General features: G+C 33.3%; 1 protein-coding gene across 1 annotated transcript; it reads right to left on the reverse strand.

Moving 5' to 3' along the window:
• Nucleotides 1-1,972: 1,972 nt before the first annotated feature.
• On the reverse strand, nucleotides 1,973-12,174 carry LOC114180696 (uncharacterized). The gene is made up of 20 exons (XM_028067000.2): nucleotides 10,723-12,174; nucleotides 9,944-10,147; nucleotides 9,533-9,637; nucleotides 8,718-8,783; nucleotides 8,470-8,634; nucleotides 8,257-8,331; nucleotides 7,996-8,147; nucleotides 6,734-6,869; nucleotides 6,587-6,656; nucleotides 6,370-6,497; nucleotides 6,221-6,277; nucleotides 5,099-5,284; nucleotides 4,912-5,004; nucleotides 4,212-4,297; nucleotides 4,004-4,070; nucleotides 3,856-3,922; nucleotides 3,635-3,771; nucleotides 2,838-2,929; nucleotides 2,630-2,696; nucleotides 1,973-2,532 (listed from the first exon to the last, which is right to left on the reverse strand). The coding sequence occupies exons 1-20, from the start codon at nucleotides 11,956-11,958 to the stop codon at nucleotides 2,368-2,370; spliced, it is 3,354 nt and encodes a 1,117-aa protein (XP_027922801.2). The 5' UTR covers nucleotides 11,959-12,174; the 3' UTR covers nucleotides 1,973-2,367.
• Between the last annotated feature and the right edge of the window lie 6,623 nt (nucleotides 12,175-18,797).

An 18,797-nucleotide genomic window follows, 5' to 3' on the forward strand; every position in this document is an offset into this window, starting at 1 on the left:
TTTCCCTTTTCAAGTTAGGACAAACTTTTATTTCATTTATTGAGATACTGTCACGTGTGTATTGTCAAAAATTTATCAACAAAATTTTGTTAAAAAATAATTTTCCTTTCTTTAATGCATCAAAATTCATTGAAATACAAGGTTATCGAAATGAAATTTCTAGAACAATTTTTCAAAGTACATATAATATCTCTCCAAACAAATTTTTTAAAATATTTGACATTAAATATCTTAAACCATCAAATGACTTTATTTCGTTGAATAGTTGAACTAAATTTTGTCTTAACTCTAAAATGGTTGTTAGAATGAAATTTTGTTGCTTGAGACTTACAACTGAATACAATGAAAATATGCCACTCAAGCTTGTTTTCAAGTTAAACAAAAGGTTGTACTGTTTGAGTATGAAATCAACATTTGAGCAACTTACGATTAAGTTATTTTATTTACGAGAATAGTTCAAATACTTAGATAAACAAATAAAACTTCATCACTTAAGTGACTAATCGTTAATTGAACAATCAAATGTTGCAAGATATGCAGAAACATCAAATTCAACAAAAGGGTCAGAAACAAATAAGTCGATTTAATCACTTTTTTTAATTGATCAAACAAATAATGAGTTCAAACTAGTAGATAAAAGAACTTAGATTTCTAAAGCTGGAAGGCATTTACTCAAAATTAAAATATGTATAAAAAATTATACAAGACAAGTCAGCCACTACGCAATAAAATTTGACTTTATAGAAGAGCTTAAAAACAGTTAGAAATTGAGAGAGAATAGTAAAAGAAAAAAAGACATGGACTTAAATCCGAGGTCTTGCATTAGATAGTTATTTATGCATCCCAACAATTTCGAAATTTATTTTCCAAAACGGATTTAGTTTTGGAAGTCAAACATTCCGGAAATCATTTTCCGGAAGCGCTAGGGTGGAGAAGAAATTTGATGAGTTGGAGAAAGCAATTGCCCTTACATTATAACTGGCAAACTAGGTAACAAACTAGTCTTATTTTCTATGCGAGATTTTACACATAAAGAGGATTGAATAGAGTTCTTTATTGAATGGACTGTCATTTAAAAAGACCTTAAACAATAATAGTCCAATTCTTCTACAACTAAAATATTTTTTGCTCATAAAAATTCCTTAATTTGTATTTTATACTTATCATAAATTTTATTTTTAAAATTTATAATTAATATGGTAATTTTAAATAAAACAAAGATAAGTAATATTTATTAAAAATATAAAAAAACGACTATTTATATAAAAATTAGAAGAAATTGAATGTTGTTTGTCCCGATTTCGGATATGTAGATGCAATTTTCTCAATATGGAACGAATATAATAAAATAAATAGCAAATATCTTATCAAATAAATTTTGACATAGTGGTTACGAGTAAAACTCATTTATGATGTAACAATCTCTTTCCAGATTATATTCTTAATTGAAAGAAATAGCGTTATAATTGTTTATCAGCACTCAACTCGCATAGATGCTGATTTCATGAATTTATCGGAAAACAAATTCTGTGTAATACAATGAATTCATTTATAAAATTGGATAAAAATTCTTGGTTTTCAAAAGAAAAAATGTAATATTCCTCTTCGAATACGCAATTTTGTCTAATTCATATTTTTTCCAGTTTTTAAAATAGAAATCAGTTAAACTCCATTGAATCGAACAATCGAATAAACTACAGAAGAAAAAACGAACACAAACTGTGAACTACTCTCCACCAGTTTTTCCGTAAAAGTGTAAGATAAAGATGGCGTTGTTTTCATAAACAAAAGTTACCCTTCGCTTCTTTCACTTTGCTACATGTGAATGAAATCTTTATACTTTTTTTTTCTTATTATTTTATGCAACCAAACGAATGAAGAATACTTTGAAAAAATCCTCTTTTTTCTACCCTATCAGAATATAGTAAGTGAAGATGAAAGGGGTAAGCGAAAAAGGAAAGACGCATGCAGATATACAAATAAATTAAACTATGACAAACTGTTTCCAACCTCCAAAGAAAACGACCCATCAAAACTGTTACAACTCAAAATAAACAAAAGAATGCTATGCGATTTTTCTGGTCATGCCCCACCCCATCATCCAGACAGGATGTAGTCACTGTTCATTTGAGAACTCCTTCTGACTGTAACACAGTATACACATTCCAAACCAAAACTGTTTCCCATCCAACCAACTCAACACTGCTCTGCCTCTGCGACAAACCCATACCTCACACGAATCAGACGCAGCTGCTTGTCTAAGAAAAACACTCCAATTATGACCTCACAATGCAGCTTCTGAAAAGGCAACAATGACATCACATCACAATAGAGGTGGCATCTTCTGAAGGTGACCATATAAAATAACTAGGATGAGAGGATGGACTGAAGTGCAAGTTGCTGCTGAGGCTGCAAGGATGACCAGGTGGAAGCAAGGGTTGAAGGTGGCAAAGTCTGTTGTAGCTGCCTCAATAGATTAATCATCCGACTTACAGTTTGTTCAGTTGCCAGATCAGTTCCCGCACATAAAACCTGCACCACAGTTGATGCACAAAAAACAAAACACATTTTAGTATGGAAAAGTGGGGCCAGAATCTAACACCAACTAAAAGAACTGGCACTATAATACCTCAGCGAAAACTGCGACAATTTTGGGAAGATATTGATTGTTGGGACCTATGAGTTCTCTATCAGATCTGAAATTCAAAGGAAGTGCGTATCAATATATATATATATATATAACAAATACCAAAGTCAACAACCAACAAAAAATAAGAGGCAGCATATATATCGGTAAATAGAAATCAATCAAAACATGTTTTGGATTAGAATTCCACCTTTCAACCATTGAACAAAGTTGGTCGTGCACAACCTTAGCCTCGATTAAATCACCTTTTATAGGCAAGCAACTCAGCCAGGCAGGAACAACCTGATACAAAGCAATAAACGGTTAGGTTAGAAATAAATCCACAACCAGAGGAGGGCTTTAGTCTAATCTATCATTTTACTCAAGGATTCAAAATGAGTGTCAGGACCTAATACCCATCTTATCCTAAACCAGGGTTTTCGGCCTAAAATGTTCAGAGAACCCACCAAATAAATGATAAAGAACAAATTATGATTAGAAAATTCTTCCACAATTGTGTGGAAGTCCTCTTCAGAAAAGCATCAATTACTGATAGAAGCAGAGTTTTCCTGATGTGAATGACTCGGACAAAGTCCTCTCTAAGTCTCAAGAATTTTGAACCGTATGCAAAATTAAATACCTTAATCATCTAGCTCAGGGACTGACTCAATTAGACACAGTAAACATATTATTAGGTTTGTCCGTGTCTATCCAGAAACCACAGGTTTTCCAGCATTACTAGAAAAAACATGCCAAAGGAATCCAGGGAGTAAATTCAGCAAAAGCTGAAAGACTCTCCTTATCAGGATCTGGATGAAGCCAAAAGACTTGACCATTACTCCAATGATAAAAAATCACCGTTATCATATGGCACAAATACTAAGCCAAGCAACATGACTACGTACCAACTTACAATTTTTCAAATGACATCAGGATCACAAGCAATATCAAGTAAACAGCAGCGTTTTAAAAGACAGCAGAGACATGGAGCACCAAAATGTAATATACCTGTGTCGCATTTATGCTATCACGGTGAAACTGGCATATCTTTCCAAGAGCTGAAACAGCATTGTCATATGCCATTACGTTATCAGGAAGTTGTGCACTTGGATGCCTTATCACAGCATCTAACCTTGAGAGTGCCTCTACAGTAGAGTAGATAAAAAATAAAATAAAAAAGATATATAGTTGGCCACGGCAAAACAGTCAAATGGTATTGGGCAACTAACCTCCAACAAGGGGTTTGAAAACAGATCCACCAAACTCAGCACAAACACCAACACCATAAACAGCAGCCTGCAAAGACATTTAATTATTTTGAGATTATTATTATCTCAAATTATATCAATATACAGTAACCGAGGAAATGAAGTTAACCTGTCGAACATCTGGATATTCATCATTGCAAGCTTCTAGTAAGAATGGAAGGAAAGAATCATAATATCTGTGCAACACAAAGAAACATGTAAAAATATAGAACAAAATCATTCCGAGTAAAGGGGATAAAATAATTTTGTGCTGGGAAATGTAGAAAATCCACACAAGAACGAAAGACAGGGGACTCCCACAAGGAGGAAGAACTTACTTGAGAGCAGTTTCACGACAGTGCTCAGCAACATCATCAAATATACAGATGGCAATTCTCCTTTCCTCTGAAGTTTTATCTTTACCCTGATATTGATTATCAATAGCAGAGGGACGGAATGGGATCAGAAAACAGAATGGCACACATTTCTAAGCTCGTAATTTGTGCAAATTTTAAAATGTGCACATTCACAAATATTGGCAAGTAGTTCAGTAGTAAATTAGTAATTGACATAATCTAAGTTATTTTACATGTGCTCTGGGAAGGGGGATCAGAACATTAGCATGTTCCCTTAATAAAACCCAAATTTCATACAAAAGCGTTTAAGGAGGTTGCATTGTTAGGATAGGCTAGTTCACATGGTATTCTCCACTTTTTTCACTAACTACATGGCCTTTTTTCCCCAATAAAAAAGGGTATACATAACAAACAGGACAAATGAATATCAACTTAGGAAAGAAAAATAATAGCTAGACAAGATTTTTTTTTTTTCAAATTAATTGCCATATGGAAAAATATTTCACAAAAAACAAAAAGGAAACGCCATGAGAGGAAAGAGACTAAAAAACAACTTACAAAGCAAGAACGCCAAAAATTCAAGAATAATTCGAGGTAGAAAATTAGTTCTATGTCAGTTTGACGCAAAACCAAACATGCACTCTAGCATCAAAGATTATTAGATAGACAGAAAAAAACTTACAAACATAGGGGTTATGTATGAGGACAGCTCATCAAAGAACGGCAAGAAGGATGTCTTGAATGTTTTTATCAAAGTTCCCAAGCAATCACCAACCTAGAACATAATGATTAAAATAATTGTTAGAACAGCACATAAAAAAGAATTAAACTAAATGACTCAGATCACAAAAACAGATTACTGAACATACTTGGTCAAAAAGATCCTCTTCTTGCTCATTTTCTTCCTTGAGTAGTTCTCTTTCTTCAGCATCAAAGTCCTCTTCTTTGGCCCTCTCTGCTCTTTCATGTTTTCTTGTTGAGCTGGCTGTAAGGACTTGTTTAATCTCATCAACAATACTCCGTACTTGCTTTTCATCTAGATGTGGTCCCGAGACCTGAGAGAAACAAATCCAATCCAACTTCAGTTTTAAAAAGCAGATTAGAGACAATAAAAAAAATCACTTGAGATTTTAGAACACCACAAAATAGCCTCAAATCCATGTCCAACCATGAGCACAGATGCAGAATTATATGGCAACATATAATGATTTGATTGCAGTTTCCTGTTACAAATCCACCCCATTTCCAAAACACAGGTAGAATAAACAATAACAAACAAGTAGTAAACAATTGGATAATACTAAAAAACAAAACAAGTATACTTCAAATTGTCATTCTACAGTTGAAAAATTCATCTGTGGCACACTTTCTTCTTTCCTGCAATGGTGTTTATCCCCTCCATCATTACACTTCTTCCACACCTTTTTCGTTTGTTGCATTAACACGGTGGTTCTACTTACCCCCACCCCATCTGGCTCACCACGTATAGGGAAAGCCTTGCTGTCCTATTTTTGCCTTCAAATTTTGTCCTGTCATTAGTTAAGAACTATGTAGTTCGTATTTTCTTAGGATGTGTGACTTATGATCATAAATTATATTTCTAATTTGAAGAGGAATGAATAAACTGTATTTTTACGGAGTTTGTAGGCACTGTCTACAATGAGTAAGAATAGCTGAAAAGGTAGTCATCCCACTAATGCTATTTCCCTTTATATTTAAAAAATGTTCCCAAATTATTCAATCCAAATATGCCATATCTAGTAATATACAAATTCTACTCTATGTAACATTCTTTCAAGGTATATTGTTACTTAAGTACCAGAACACACATCATGGACAAAATTGTCTCTCCCATAAACTATTTTGGGTATCAAGTTCACTCAAATAATTATGACAGACTGTAAATAAGATTGTACGCATCAAAACTGTTACATTTCAGATATAAAGATGACTTTAAAAATCTTCCATCATGATAGAGGGATGTTACAAACCTGTATACATTCATTCAATGCGTCCAACATGCTTGCACAAATTTCTACTTCTGGCTCCTGGAAAACAAAATATATATTGATACAAGCACACCAAAAAACTGCAGTGTGGATTCCAAATTACCAGAATAATAGATGGGCAGGATTTTAACCTTGTGTAAAGCCTCCACCAAATTTGGTATGATATAATCAGACAACTGCTTTATGTAAGTCTCATCACGACCTTGTGATTGTCCCTTCTCTACAGCTGATTTCGCTGAGGTTAGCAGTTCTGGCATGGCTACATTAAAAAACAGGCAAGTGACATTTAAAACAATCATTAAGGGTACTGGAGGATATAAATAAATAAATAAAAGATCAAGAAAATACCTGAAACTGCTGCCTTCCTAACTTCTTCATGGAAGTAAAATTTAAGAAGTGGAACCAATGTGAAAGCAACCTAGATGATTTCACAAAGTTAGCCAATAAAATATCCAGGACTGGAAAATGCCAAATAAAATATAAAACAAAATAAACCTGGTCAATCCAAGGAAAAAATCCTTCCTTCAACTCGTCAGCATAGCAACATAGCATGTTACAAGCAGTAGCCTTCTCCTCCAAGACACTAGTCTTAATGCCTATCCTTTTATCCCCAAGTGTAATTGTCTCGATGCTACAAGAACAACAGCCAGATACAAAAGTATTTAAAACAGAATCAATGCATCCATACATAAAGGTCTAATACATGGAAGTCTAGGAAATTATTTTTTCATACAAATGGAAATTAATAAAAGAAAATATCATATGTAGCTCACATTATCATAAATAGATAAAAATGTCTTCAAAATAAAGACTGATGTAGAAGCTCAAATACAGGGAAGGGCATCCCGAGGAAATGAAATGAAGAATGAATTGCATATCACATCATACTAAAACCATAGTTGTCATTCCTAGATAGCAGAGTGGAGCACCCAAGCCTAAAAGTGAGATAGTGGGGCAATGGATAGCCGAATGACCACCATTCTAATATTTTTATGAAATTTATATACACATTATTTTAGATGTTTACATGTATACTGATTGTCTTATCTAACAATATATGTATATATACTGCTTAGTAATATTTATATTATTTTTTATCTGTCACATATATTGTGCATATTTCCTATTATTACTATATTTTTTATTATTTAGCTTATTATATTATATGGTAAGTTTGATTTAGTTTTTATCAGTACAATTAGTTAGTTTATATATCCATTACTACTTATTTGTATTACACTATATAATATATAATTATATAATATTCTACTCTTTATTGAGTTTACTAGATTATGTGATAATGTAATTATTTAAAAGATTAAATATATTTTTTATATTTTATTAATACTATTGCATTTATTATTTTTTGGTTTATTATATTACACTGTATGTCCACATATTATAAGTTTATAAGCAACCGACCTAAAAATATGATGCTGGACCCAAATTGAGGACCAAAGCCCAACAGAGGAGAAATGAGAATACTAAATCATGAAACCCTAATGACCCACGACCCACAAGTTAACATAAGAAATGGAAGGTTGACAGCAGCAAAATGGAGGTCATGAACTGCAGTTTTTAGTACGGCTTCAAATCCACAATGCAACAAAACACTCCAGAAGCCCCAATGTGGCCACCCAACCACAGCTCCAAAACATATCACAAGCCTCACCACCATTCCACCTTGCTATACCACTATCGCTAACACAGGCTAAAATAAGGTATCAATAATTTATGAACAAGAACCGAAAACGCACCTGTCATCATCTTCGTCAAATTCAGTATCAGAATCCGCAGATGTAATGGTCACATCAGGCTTAAGTTGTGCAGACTGGATCAGAGGAGGCATCACAAAACCCATATATGGGAGAAAATCCTGTCCAAGGCACTTGCAAAGCCGTGCCCATGCCTGAATGCATGGAAGCCAAGTGAAAATTTGAGATTTATAAGAATTTTAACTAGAAGGAAAAAATGAATTATAGCCAAGTTGATGGAAACAAGTGGTAAGAAGACTGTACTTGTAACATGTAACTAGCAGTTGGATCATCAGCATCCAGTTGAGACTGCTGCAGAGACATCAAGACATCCATGACCTGGTAAAGGAAAAATGAAAACTATATATTAGCACAAAGAAAGTGAACAACGATTCAAGTAAAGAATATAAAATTACTACTTCTACCAATAATATGAATTTAAAAAGAAAAAAAATCAGGACTAAGTTAAAAATTCACCTGTTTGGCATCGTCTCTGAACTTCTCCTTCCCAACAGCCATTCCTACCAAACTAATGCACTCCATAGCTTTGGCTCGGAGCATCCGATTAGATTTATCATTTGCATTAACCAGAATAGCTTTTAAGTATGGAATCACAGCATCATAATACTTCTGAAAGTGCTCCTGTCGTCACAACATTCTTATATATTAAATATAAAAGTTAAAAGCATTGCTACTGCAATGGAGAATATTAGCTACGCAAGTACCTGTGAAGAATCTGCAACCGATGCTAAGGCTGTCAAAGCCCCTTCTTGAACCATTTGTTTGCCATTCTAGAACAAAGGCAAGAGAAAGAAAAGATAATCATATATTTGTACACCGACCATCCCAAAGGCATCAACTATTAAACGTTTATGTTAAATATTTATTATTTATCAAAAAGCACTCTCACACAATGGATCAAACAAAAGATCCGTAAGATGCATACAATTAAGAAACAAAATAATAAACAAACCTATGTGAAATATTGCTTTAGCTCAATTTTAGGAAAAGATAAAGCAACAAATCACTCCAGGAAAATAACTATACTAAACATGCAGCAGGACAAATACATCAACAAGCATGTGAGACTTAGACACTCCTTAATATCCAAGTCCCAATACAGCACCGCCCCTAAAAGCTGATGTTCCAATTGCTTACACTTCTCTCAGTGACACTTCACACTTTATGGTTGTTATAATCTTCAATGGAGGGTCCTTTCCAAGACAACAATAACCTAACTATGATACCAATTGGTAAGCAACCAAGTACATGGGGAACCCGTTCTTAAAAGCTCAGTAAACTCTTGAATACTCAACCAACCATCTCATACTACACAAATATAAGACTTACATCCCATATCCAAGTTCAGACCAAAGACTACAAAAAAAGAAACCAAGGAGAATCCAAAGTGTGATATCTGTTTCCAACCACAAAGTCCAAACAAGGAAAACATCATACATGATCTACCGAAAGATAATATTATCAAAATTCAAATAATTGAAAATTTTCTCCCTAGCTAGATATCAAAATAAGTCAATACCTGCAAGAGTACCAAAAGTTTGCTCACAATCCCATCTAAGTAAGGTGTTAGAATATCAGGGGTACAATTCTCAGTGAAATTTAGCACAGCAGAAGCAGCATGAGCCTGTAACAAACAAATAAAAAAGTGGTGAATAAGAGTACTGAATTTCTGAATAAACCAGAAAATTCACCCTGGCCATTTAACTTTCTTAAATGTAAATGTTTGTTAAGATTATGAAAAGCCTCTGCACAAAGCCTTGAGATAACTGAGCAGACTAATGGCAGTAACTACTAGGTTTGCATTAATATGTGATCACCAGAACCTATAAACAAATAATACTTGAGGTAACACAAGATGACAGCTGCATGACTTGATTTATTACAATGGCAGACAAGGTACCTAATCCAGACAAAAAACACAATAACAAACCTGAACTCTTGGATTTTGAAAATCATCCATCGCACCCGCCAAAGCAGGAAGGACTAAATGGTGAAATTTAACCTGCAAATCTGGCCCCAAATCCGTGGACAACTGCCCAATCGCATTTATAGCTGCCCATCGCACTCGAGGATGGGGGTCACGAAATGAATTTAAAATCATTGACAACACCTGTTCCAGATTCTTTATCATCACCTGCACCATCAAATATCACATTCTTAGAGACACAACAAAGTACTCGGGAAATAATTTTCTTCCAGCTCATCATGAACATTCATACACTCAACTGTTCGGAACAAAGACAGTTACAGAATCCCTCATACCTTGCTTACAGTATAACATGCTGCACTTCGGATTCCCATCAAAAAGAAGTATTATAATAATATTAATAACAAAGTAAAAAATGATGAATAGCATACCAACACGAATCATCAAATACTGGTAACCGTACACAAAGGTTTAAACACAAAAGCACTACATAAAAGCATGGGAACAAACATAGATGCAGAAAAGCCTAATAAATAGTAAAAATATCAATTATGAATGGCCAGCAGAGCAATAACATATACTTTCTATCATCACCTACACTACCTAAATCACAATTTAAGTGAAAAATGACCAAAGACATAAAGCATATTTTTTTACTGCAACTTATGAAATTCATCCACACAGCATAAAAAACACAGGTCCAAACATAAAAGCAAGAAAACTCCAAAAACACAATCACAATATCCTACTAACAGCAAAAATACCAAAGCAAGTGGTGATACCTTCGAACAACCCTCCGCGATCTGCGCAAGAGCAATGATTGCAGCATGGTGCTTTTCCCACTCAGGAGCAGACAAGTAAGTGGGCAACAACTCAGAAGCAACAGGCACTATGGTGTTCCCGCCCAGCGCAATCGAAAGCCTATCCAAACATTCCTGCCCAAACGCATAGTTACTGGTCTCACCAGCATCCTCTTCCTCGTCCACTGCAGCGTGCCATGCAGGAACATCCTCAATATCCAGCAACAAATTCAGCAAAACGCCAAAAAGCTTCCTCACAAACTGCGGCAACTTCCTCATCATCCCAGGGGCGCGTTCCCTGGCCTCGGCGAGAGTTACAACAAACTCAATCGCCAAGTGCCGCGTGCCTTCCTCCAAGGCCTCGGCTTCCGCAACCTGCAGCATGGAGCCGACGACGTCCACAATCTGGCGCCGGAGGAACCGCGGCTCGGTACCAGCGAGCTCGATGAAGAGCTCGAGCGCCTCCTGCGCGACGGCCTCCTGGCCGGAGTTCAGTGCCTCGGTGAGCGTCTGCATCATGAGAGGGAGGAGGTCCTGGAAGCGGTCGCGGTCAGAGGAACTAGTGAGGCACTGGATGAAGTTGATGGAGGCGGCAAGGGCAGCGATGCGGACGTCGGACGGGGTGGAAGAGTGGAGACAGCGTAGAAAGACGGAGTGGAGAGTGGACAATTGAGGAAGTAGGGTTTGACCGATGTAGTGCGCTAATTGGGCGAATATGAGGAGGGAGACTTCCTGGAGCCTGGGTTCGGGGGAGGTGACCCACTGGAAGAGGAGGGGGAGGAGGTTGGGCCAGGCGGAGGGGTCGTCGGGGAGAATTGCGGCGGCGAGTTCGGAGATGGTGTCGCATAGCTTCTTTGCGATAGATTTGATGGGCTCTTGTTGGAGGGTGGAGAGGAGGAGGGAGTGAAGGGAGGAGCGGCCGGCCGGGGAGAGGTGTGGCCAGAGGAAGGAGTCCTGCTGGCGCGTGAGATGGCGGCGGAGGAGGATAGCGGACATGGTGCGGGTCTCCGGTTTGGGGGCAGTGTGGAGGAGGTGGGCCAGGCCGAGGAGGAGGGATTCCGGGCGGGCCTGCTTGCAGAGGTTGAAGAGAGACTCAGCCTGAGAGCGCTGGTCGTTGGAGGATGACATCAAGTGTGAAATTAGGGATTCCAGATGAGTGGTATCCGGTCCCAGAATTAGCGCCACTTGGGCTTCGTTCTGCCTGGGATCGCTGGCCATCGCTGTCTGTGATTTACCGATGAAGAATTGAAGAACAGAGGAATTAACGGTGCGAGAAATTGAGGAACTGTGCTGTGGAGCGCAGAGAATAAGAGTGAAGAAAGCGAGGGAAGACGAAAAACAAAGGTGGAACGGCAAGGGTTTGTGTTTGAGGGAGGGATTTTAAATGGCGGGATGGGTTTGGATGTCAGGTTTTTTGCCCTACGCTTTTTTACAGTTCCAATGTGGTTGGTTTATCCTTTCACCTGTGTGCCTCTCCAACGCTTATCTCATATACACTGTAGTTAGTAACACCGGTCTCAAACCCTATTTTATAACCTTAATCATATCATATTCGTTACTTCATTTAGCAAATAATATCAGATTACACAAATAATAACACAAAATAAACTTATCTCTTTCTTTCTTTTTCTTTTTTTTTTATATTTTTCATTTATCTATTATTTCTTATCAAATTTCATTTTTTCATTTTTTATTTTTCAATTTTTCATTTATCTATTATCTCTTATCAAATAATTCTATTCATTTTTTCTTTCTTATCCTGCAAGCCTCAATTAGTTTATTTTCAGTATTCATCTGTTTATATTTTATAGCTATATCATATATTTTAAATGAATATTTGTTTTGTTAGTAACTATAATTATATTATTAATTACATTTTAAAAGGTAGAATAAGAATAATAATTATCGATAAAAAGAGGAACTTTTTTTATATATAGTTATTGATATCGTATATTTTAAATGAATATTTGCTTTTTTTTCAAACCATAAATATATTATTAATTATAATAGAAATAATAATTGAGGATAAAATAAAAGAATCTTAGTAATAGATTATTATTATTAGAAACGCACATGTATTATTTATTTTATGATAACAAAAAATAATATTTTTTATTTACTTTATAAGTATTTTTTTATTATAAATAGTTATTTAATTTAAAAGTAATCAAATGAAAAAATAGTTAAATTCAAAAAATAAAATTGTAACATAATTATTTTAATTTAGAAAACAATTATTTAAAAGATAAAGTTAGAAAAAATATATATATTTCCCTTTGTGTACTGCTATATTTATGTATTTATAAATTATAATAGAACCAACATATTGGATTCATTAACTGACGGATACCATTTTGCTTTTTCTTTTCACAAGCTTCTTTGTTTTTAAAATTGCTATTAATATTTATTGGATTTTGCATTCAATTTTTATTGAAAAAAATGGAAATAATCTTGTTACCTTATTGCGATTGATTGATCCTACAAAAAGCAATTGGGATTGATTGATCCTATAAAAGGTAAATTGTTATTTAATGCTTCTTCTTGTCAACTCATCTTTTGGCAGATTTTTTTTTTTTGTGTAACTAAAATGTTTTTCAAAAATAAAAAATTACCTATTGATTCAATAAAACTAAATTGGTGTTTTTATTCTTTGGATGTTAATGCTAAGATAAATGATTAATTTAGTAGTTGAATGCTAAGATAAATGATTCATTTAGTAGTTGAATATATTAGGAGATCTTAATTCAGTACCAAATATTTATTTTAATATTCGAATATGTGAAAAAATAATATAATAATTAAGGTTTGTGTTGTGATATTATTCTATTATTAAAACATACTTTTAAGAACCGAGTTAATAGTGAATTATAAAGTATTTTATTATGAAGTTTTAATTTTAAAAATAAATTGATTTTTCTTTGTATATTTAGTAACTAAAATAAGTTTTTCTTTTAACAACTAAATTAATATTACGTTCTATATTTAATGACCAAATTGGTCATCCATTGATATTATAAGTAAAATACAAATAGTTGATATATTCGTAACAATATGAAAAGTCCTATAAAACTCAACGGATTCCACTACGTCGAATCTTCAAATTCATCCTATATAAATGTAAATATATTTGAATACTTTTATTTTAATAATATAAGTCTCATTAAATCAATGTGAGTGGATCTTCAAAAATATTTATTTTACTATAAATATATAAAAACTTATTTATATATATATATATATATATATATATATATATATATATATATATATATATATATATATATATTATATATATATATATAAACAAATTTGGGGCTAAAGTCCCTTCAACAACCGTAACTTTGTGTATTTCAACAATTTCAAAGAAATTAAAATACTTAATAACCGAATTATTTGTTATTGAATTCTTTTCATTTCTTAAATAATTAGTTTGAATAAAGTTATTGAAATATTTTAAAATTCAATTTTTTGTTTGGATAAAATAATTTAATTTCTATTTTACAGCGAATTCAATCTTACCTTTGAGTCTATCTTAGTTATCTTGACTATCAATTTGATGTAACTCGTCTTGATTTTTGGTTCAAGTCGACTTTCGGCTTAGTCTAGTCTGACCCAATTTGACAATCGACCCAATCTGACTCGATTTGATCTTCGGCCTGGTCCAGCTCAATTAAACCTTTGGCCCAGTCCGACCAGGCTCGACCTTCGGCCCATCGCGAGCTGACCTGGCTTGACCTTCGACCCATCGTGGGTCGACTCAGCTTGAACTTTGGCCTATGTCAACTTGACTCGATCTTCGACCTGATCCAGCCTTATTCGACTTTTACCTGGCCCAGCTTGAGCTTCAGCCCAGGCCGATCTTGTTCAACCTTTATCCCGCTTCGGCCATGTCTGACCTTCAGCCCAGCCCAACTACTGACTCGACCTTCGGCCCAAGCTCACCTGGTTCGGCTCGACCTTCGACCTAAACCAACTTGTCTCAGCCTTATGTTCGGTCCGACTCAACTTTTTGGACTTATAGACCTTTTTTTGTCCTAACCAATAAGCAATTCCACCTGGGGAAATTCAATTTCCTTCTTTATTAAGTGAATTTCAAATTTTACTATTTTAATTATATGAAATACTTTCTTAAAATTCCTCAATTTCAATTTTCTTTTAATTTTCATATTCAAACATATCATTTTTCTTGAAAAAATTTTAAATTCTTCAAATAAATGAATTATTCTCTTAAACTGTCTCATCCAAACAAACATCGTAAAGTTTGTTGAGTTTATATTTTCCTTCACATTATTGTATATCTTTTAGAATTTAGAAGTCAAAAGAGAAGTGAAATATAAATCTACTCGTAGATAATACTCTGATTTTACAACATCCTCCAACTCAAGTTCTACCACAATAAGGTTAAGAGGTTAAATAATTATAAATATCATAACTAATTTGCTAAAACATGTAAGGAATCATTCGAAACTCTTTATAAGATGATTGACAAGAAATAAAAATATATTTTTTAGAAACGAACGTGAATGTAATAATAGTACTATTAGGTGAAAAGTTTTTGTTTTCAATCAAAATCAAACATGAATAACCTTTTGTAAATCAAAGATAAATGACATATAATTTTCCTTTTAAATTTATTGATAATGAAAGATTAAAAAAGTTAAAGGAAAATGCTCGATCTAATTTTAAAATTACTTTAATGACAATATTGTTAAACATTTCATACAAGTGTTTAATGGTGAGAAGGAAATTAACATGCATATTGTGTACAAATAAACAAAAATATTTCTACTTACAACTTATACATGACATATATGATAATGAGGTTAGGGACATTTCATTTAACAAAAATATAATCTCAACAAAATATATATATATATATATATATATATATATATATATATATATATATATATATATATATACTTATGCAAAGACTAGATTAATAGACTAGACTTTGTCTAGAGGCTATATAGATTGAAAGAAGGGGGAAATGAAAAAGTTTGGTGTATGAATTAATGATAAAAGAAGTAAACAACTTAGTTATTTCATATTTGATAGGAGACATGAATGTTTGGTGTCATTATACTTTATTGAGTGGAAAATATATGCATTTATAAGATGTTTTACTCATATTTTGAGAAGTGAGAGATCACATGAAGTTGATTCCACGATTATTAAAATAAAAGTTGCATGCAATCATATGAAATATTCTTCTAATAGATTAGTAACTTTCAAGAGATATGCAAACGAAGTAAGCATACTACTTGTAACATCTCAATTTTAATAGTTTGAAACTAATCAAATCATATGTTTCATCATAGCGTTCAAAACATTTAATCTAATGTAAATATATAAATATATATATATATATATATATATATATATATATATATTAATACAGTCTTACAAAATATAAGACTATAAAAATATATCATTTATACACTTAAACTTAAACTATCAAACCTTATATCAAAACTAACCACTCCCTAAAACTCCTCAAGACTTTTCACTACTCTAACTGATAGTTCCTCATCCACCAAAAGTGCTTTTATACTTGTAACTTCATCTACTCCCACCAAATTGGTGATCATCACAAAATAAGAGAACATAACACAAGAACAACCAAGAAAATAGACGGATAGGGTAAGATAGTGTGCAAAATAAATATTCATACATATATTTATATCATGACAAAAACCTACAACATGGTATATAACATATATATATCTATAATCACACAAGCAGTTGACACTAGACTCAATTATTCAGATATATACCATAGATATAAGTACCACTAAAGGTATGCACATGTGATGGTTTCTAGTCTCTATAGAGTACTATGACACAAGGGACCATCACCCAACTTCACAAGGTTAATCATAACCCATGATCAAAGAACAAATCCAAAGACTAGGACCTCCCACCACTTTCACCACATAACTCATTCTATTATATGTGAGTTTGAATAATTATTAAAGTTTAGTATACCTCCTTCCAAATTCCCCTATATCCAGACATACACTAACAACACCAACCTTAAGAATTTCCCTTTAAATCCTTCAAATGTCAATACATATGTTCACCACAACACTTTATGTTTATATATTCAACTCAATTTATAGCAATAAGGACTATAGAATCCAATTCAAGTATACACATAACCTTCAAAGTAACCAAAACAACAAAAACAGGAAAACATGGCAAATAGCGGTATACATAAAATACATCCAAAGGGTGAAAATCATTTATCTAACCATATACTTCAAAACAAATATCCCACTAGTCAAAGTGAAAATTCACGTGTATAGGATTAACTGTCAAAATTTCAGCTTAATCTAACGGTTAACAAAGCAAAAATCTTTATTTTACCAAGAGGACGCAGTATTAAAAATTGGGTAATGCCCAACGCTGATCAATTCGTAAAAATCGGCGCTCAACGTTGCCATGGTGAGGCTTAGTGTCGTATCAAATATCAACAATCTCAATTTAAGGTTTTTGGGAAATCAAGACCTATTTCATAGCTCAAATTGGTACTCATCCTTTAGTTATTGGTCTAAAACAGTCTTTAAATATTAGGAGTTATTACCAATTTGATCAATAACTAAGATTCTACATTTTCCCAAATTCCTTCACAATTAATCAACCAATCATACAAGATTCATTAAATAATGTACATACCAAAATCACTCATACAATTAATGATAATTACCAAACTCAACCAATCATAAACATACCAATATCAATCTCTATCAAACTCACCCACACAAACAATACAAACTAACTTCCTTTACCTGACAAAGTGACTCAACCAGCCCAAACATCTCAAAAGACTCAAGAAACACTAAATCACCTTAAGCTCCACAGGATGCTCTATCTATACCTAGTAGGGATGGCAACGGGGCGGGGCGGGTACGGGTATCATGATCCCATCCCCATCCCCATAATAAAAATTCATCCCCATCCCCATCCCCAAACCCAACGAGTATACAACTTTTGACCCATCCCCATCCCCACCGGGTAACGGGTATTTTCTTATACCCATACCCATACCCATTTTTTTATTGTTCCATATATCAATTAAATATTTTTTATAAAAAAAAATTAAAAATCACACCAACGGAATCATGATACTATCAAAATATTCAATATTAAAATAACATACTCTTTTTGATTTTCATGATGTCAAATATTAAGAAAAATATTATAATAGTATAAATCTCAAATTAAAGTATCAAATAACAACTAAATAAAATTCAAATAATTATATAAAAGCTAAAAAATTACACATTACTAAAATTTTATAATAACCAAAATATTTATTAATTTTACAAATGATCAGTGGTTTCATTTGCATTCGATCCACCTACACATAGAAAAAAAATGAAAAATTAGATATGATATAATAATTGAAATTGAAAATTTTAATTACTAGAATATAATGTACCTTCTTCATCAGATTCATTTTCACTCATGAGAACATCTTTTCCTTTTAATTTTTTAACACCTACAAACACCAAATGTAGAATATTAGATGAGAATTCACAAAAAATACTAACAAAAAATATTAATAAATTTGAGTAACTTACCTAGATGGTTTGAGTTCCATATCCAACTTCTTGTACACATCAAAGCCTCTATAGTAATATGATGAAGTCGACTACGGTGAGAAGTTAATATCTGACCACCAGTACTAAAAGCAGATTCAGAAGCTACAGTTGTTATTGGAATAGCTAAAACATCCCTTGCAATTGCTTGAAGGGTTGGAAACTTTAACCCATTTGTTTTCCACCATGATAGGATATCAAATTCTTGTGTAACCGGCAAATTATCTTCTTCCAAGTAATAATCCAACTCTGTTTTCATAACTGTAGTTCTAGATTTTTTCTTTTTTGCCATAAACTCTAAAAATTCATTCGCATCATTATCAACATCCTTTCCCAACTCCAATGATGTAGCTCTATAAGAAGAAGTTTCATTCTTTTTTGATTGATATTCCAAAACCAAATCATAGCACATTTGACGAATCCTACTAAGTTTCAGATCAAAATCATTACCAT

The sequence above is a fragment of the Vigna unguiculata genome, chromosome 1 (genome assembly GCF_037176805.1).
Source record: "Vigna unguiculata cultivar grain cowpea cultivar isolate G323 ecotype 2 chromosome 1, ASM3717680v1, whole genome shotgun sequence".
In the NCBI taxonomy this organism is placed as follows: domain Eukaryota; kingdom Viridiplantae; phylum Streptophyta; class Magnoliopsida; order Fabales; family Fabaceae; genus Vigna; species Vigna unguiculata.

What these genes read in the sequence shown, in the direction of transcription:
- LOC114180696 (XM_028067000.2), bottom strand. Translation starts at nt 11,958, where the DNA reads ATGGCCAGCGATCCCAGGCAGAACGAAGCCCAAGTGGCGCTAATTCTG. An exon ending in AACTTTTGGTACTCTTGCAG is followed by an intron (nt 8,784 to 9,532) that starts GTATTGACTTAT and finishes CCTTTGTTCTAG; the next exon opens with AATGGCAAACAAATGGTTCA. An exon ending in AATATCCAGATGTTCGACAG is followed by an intron (nt 3,923 to 4,003) that starts GTTAACTTCATT and finishes ATGTCTTTGCAG; the next exon opens with GCTGCTGTTTATGGTGTTGG.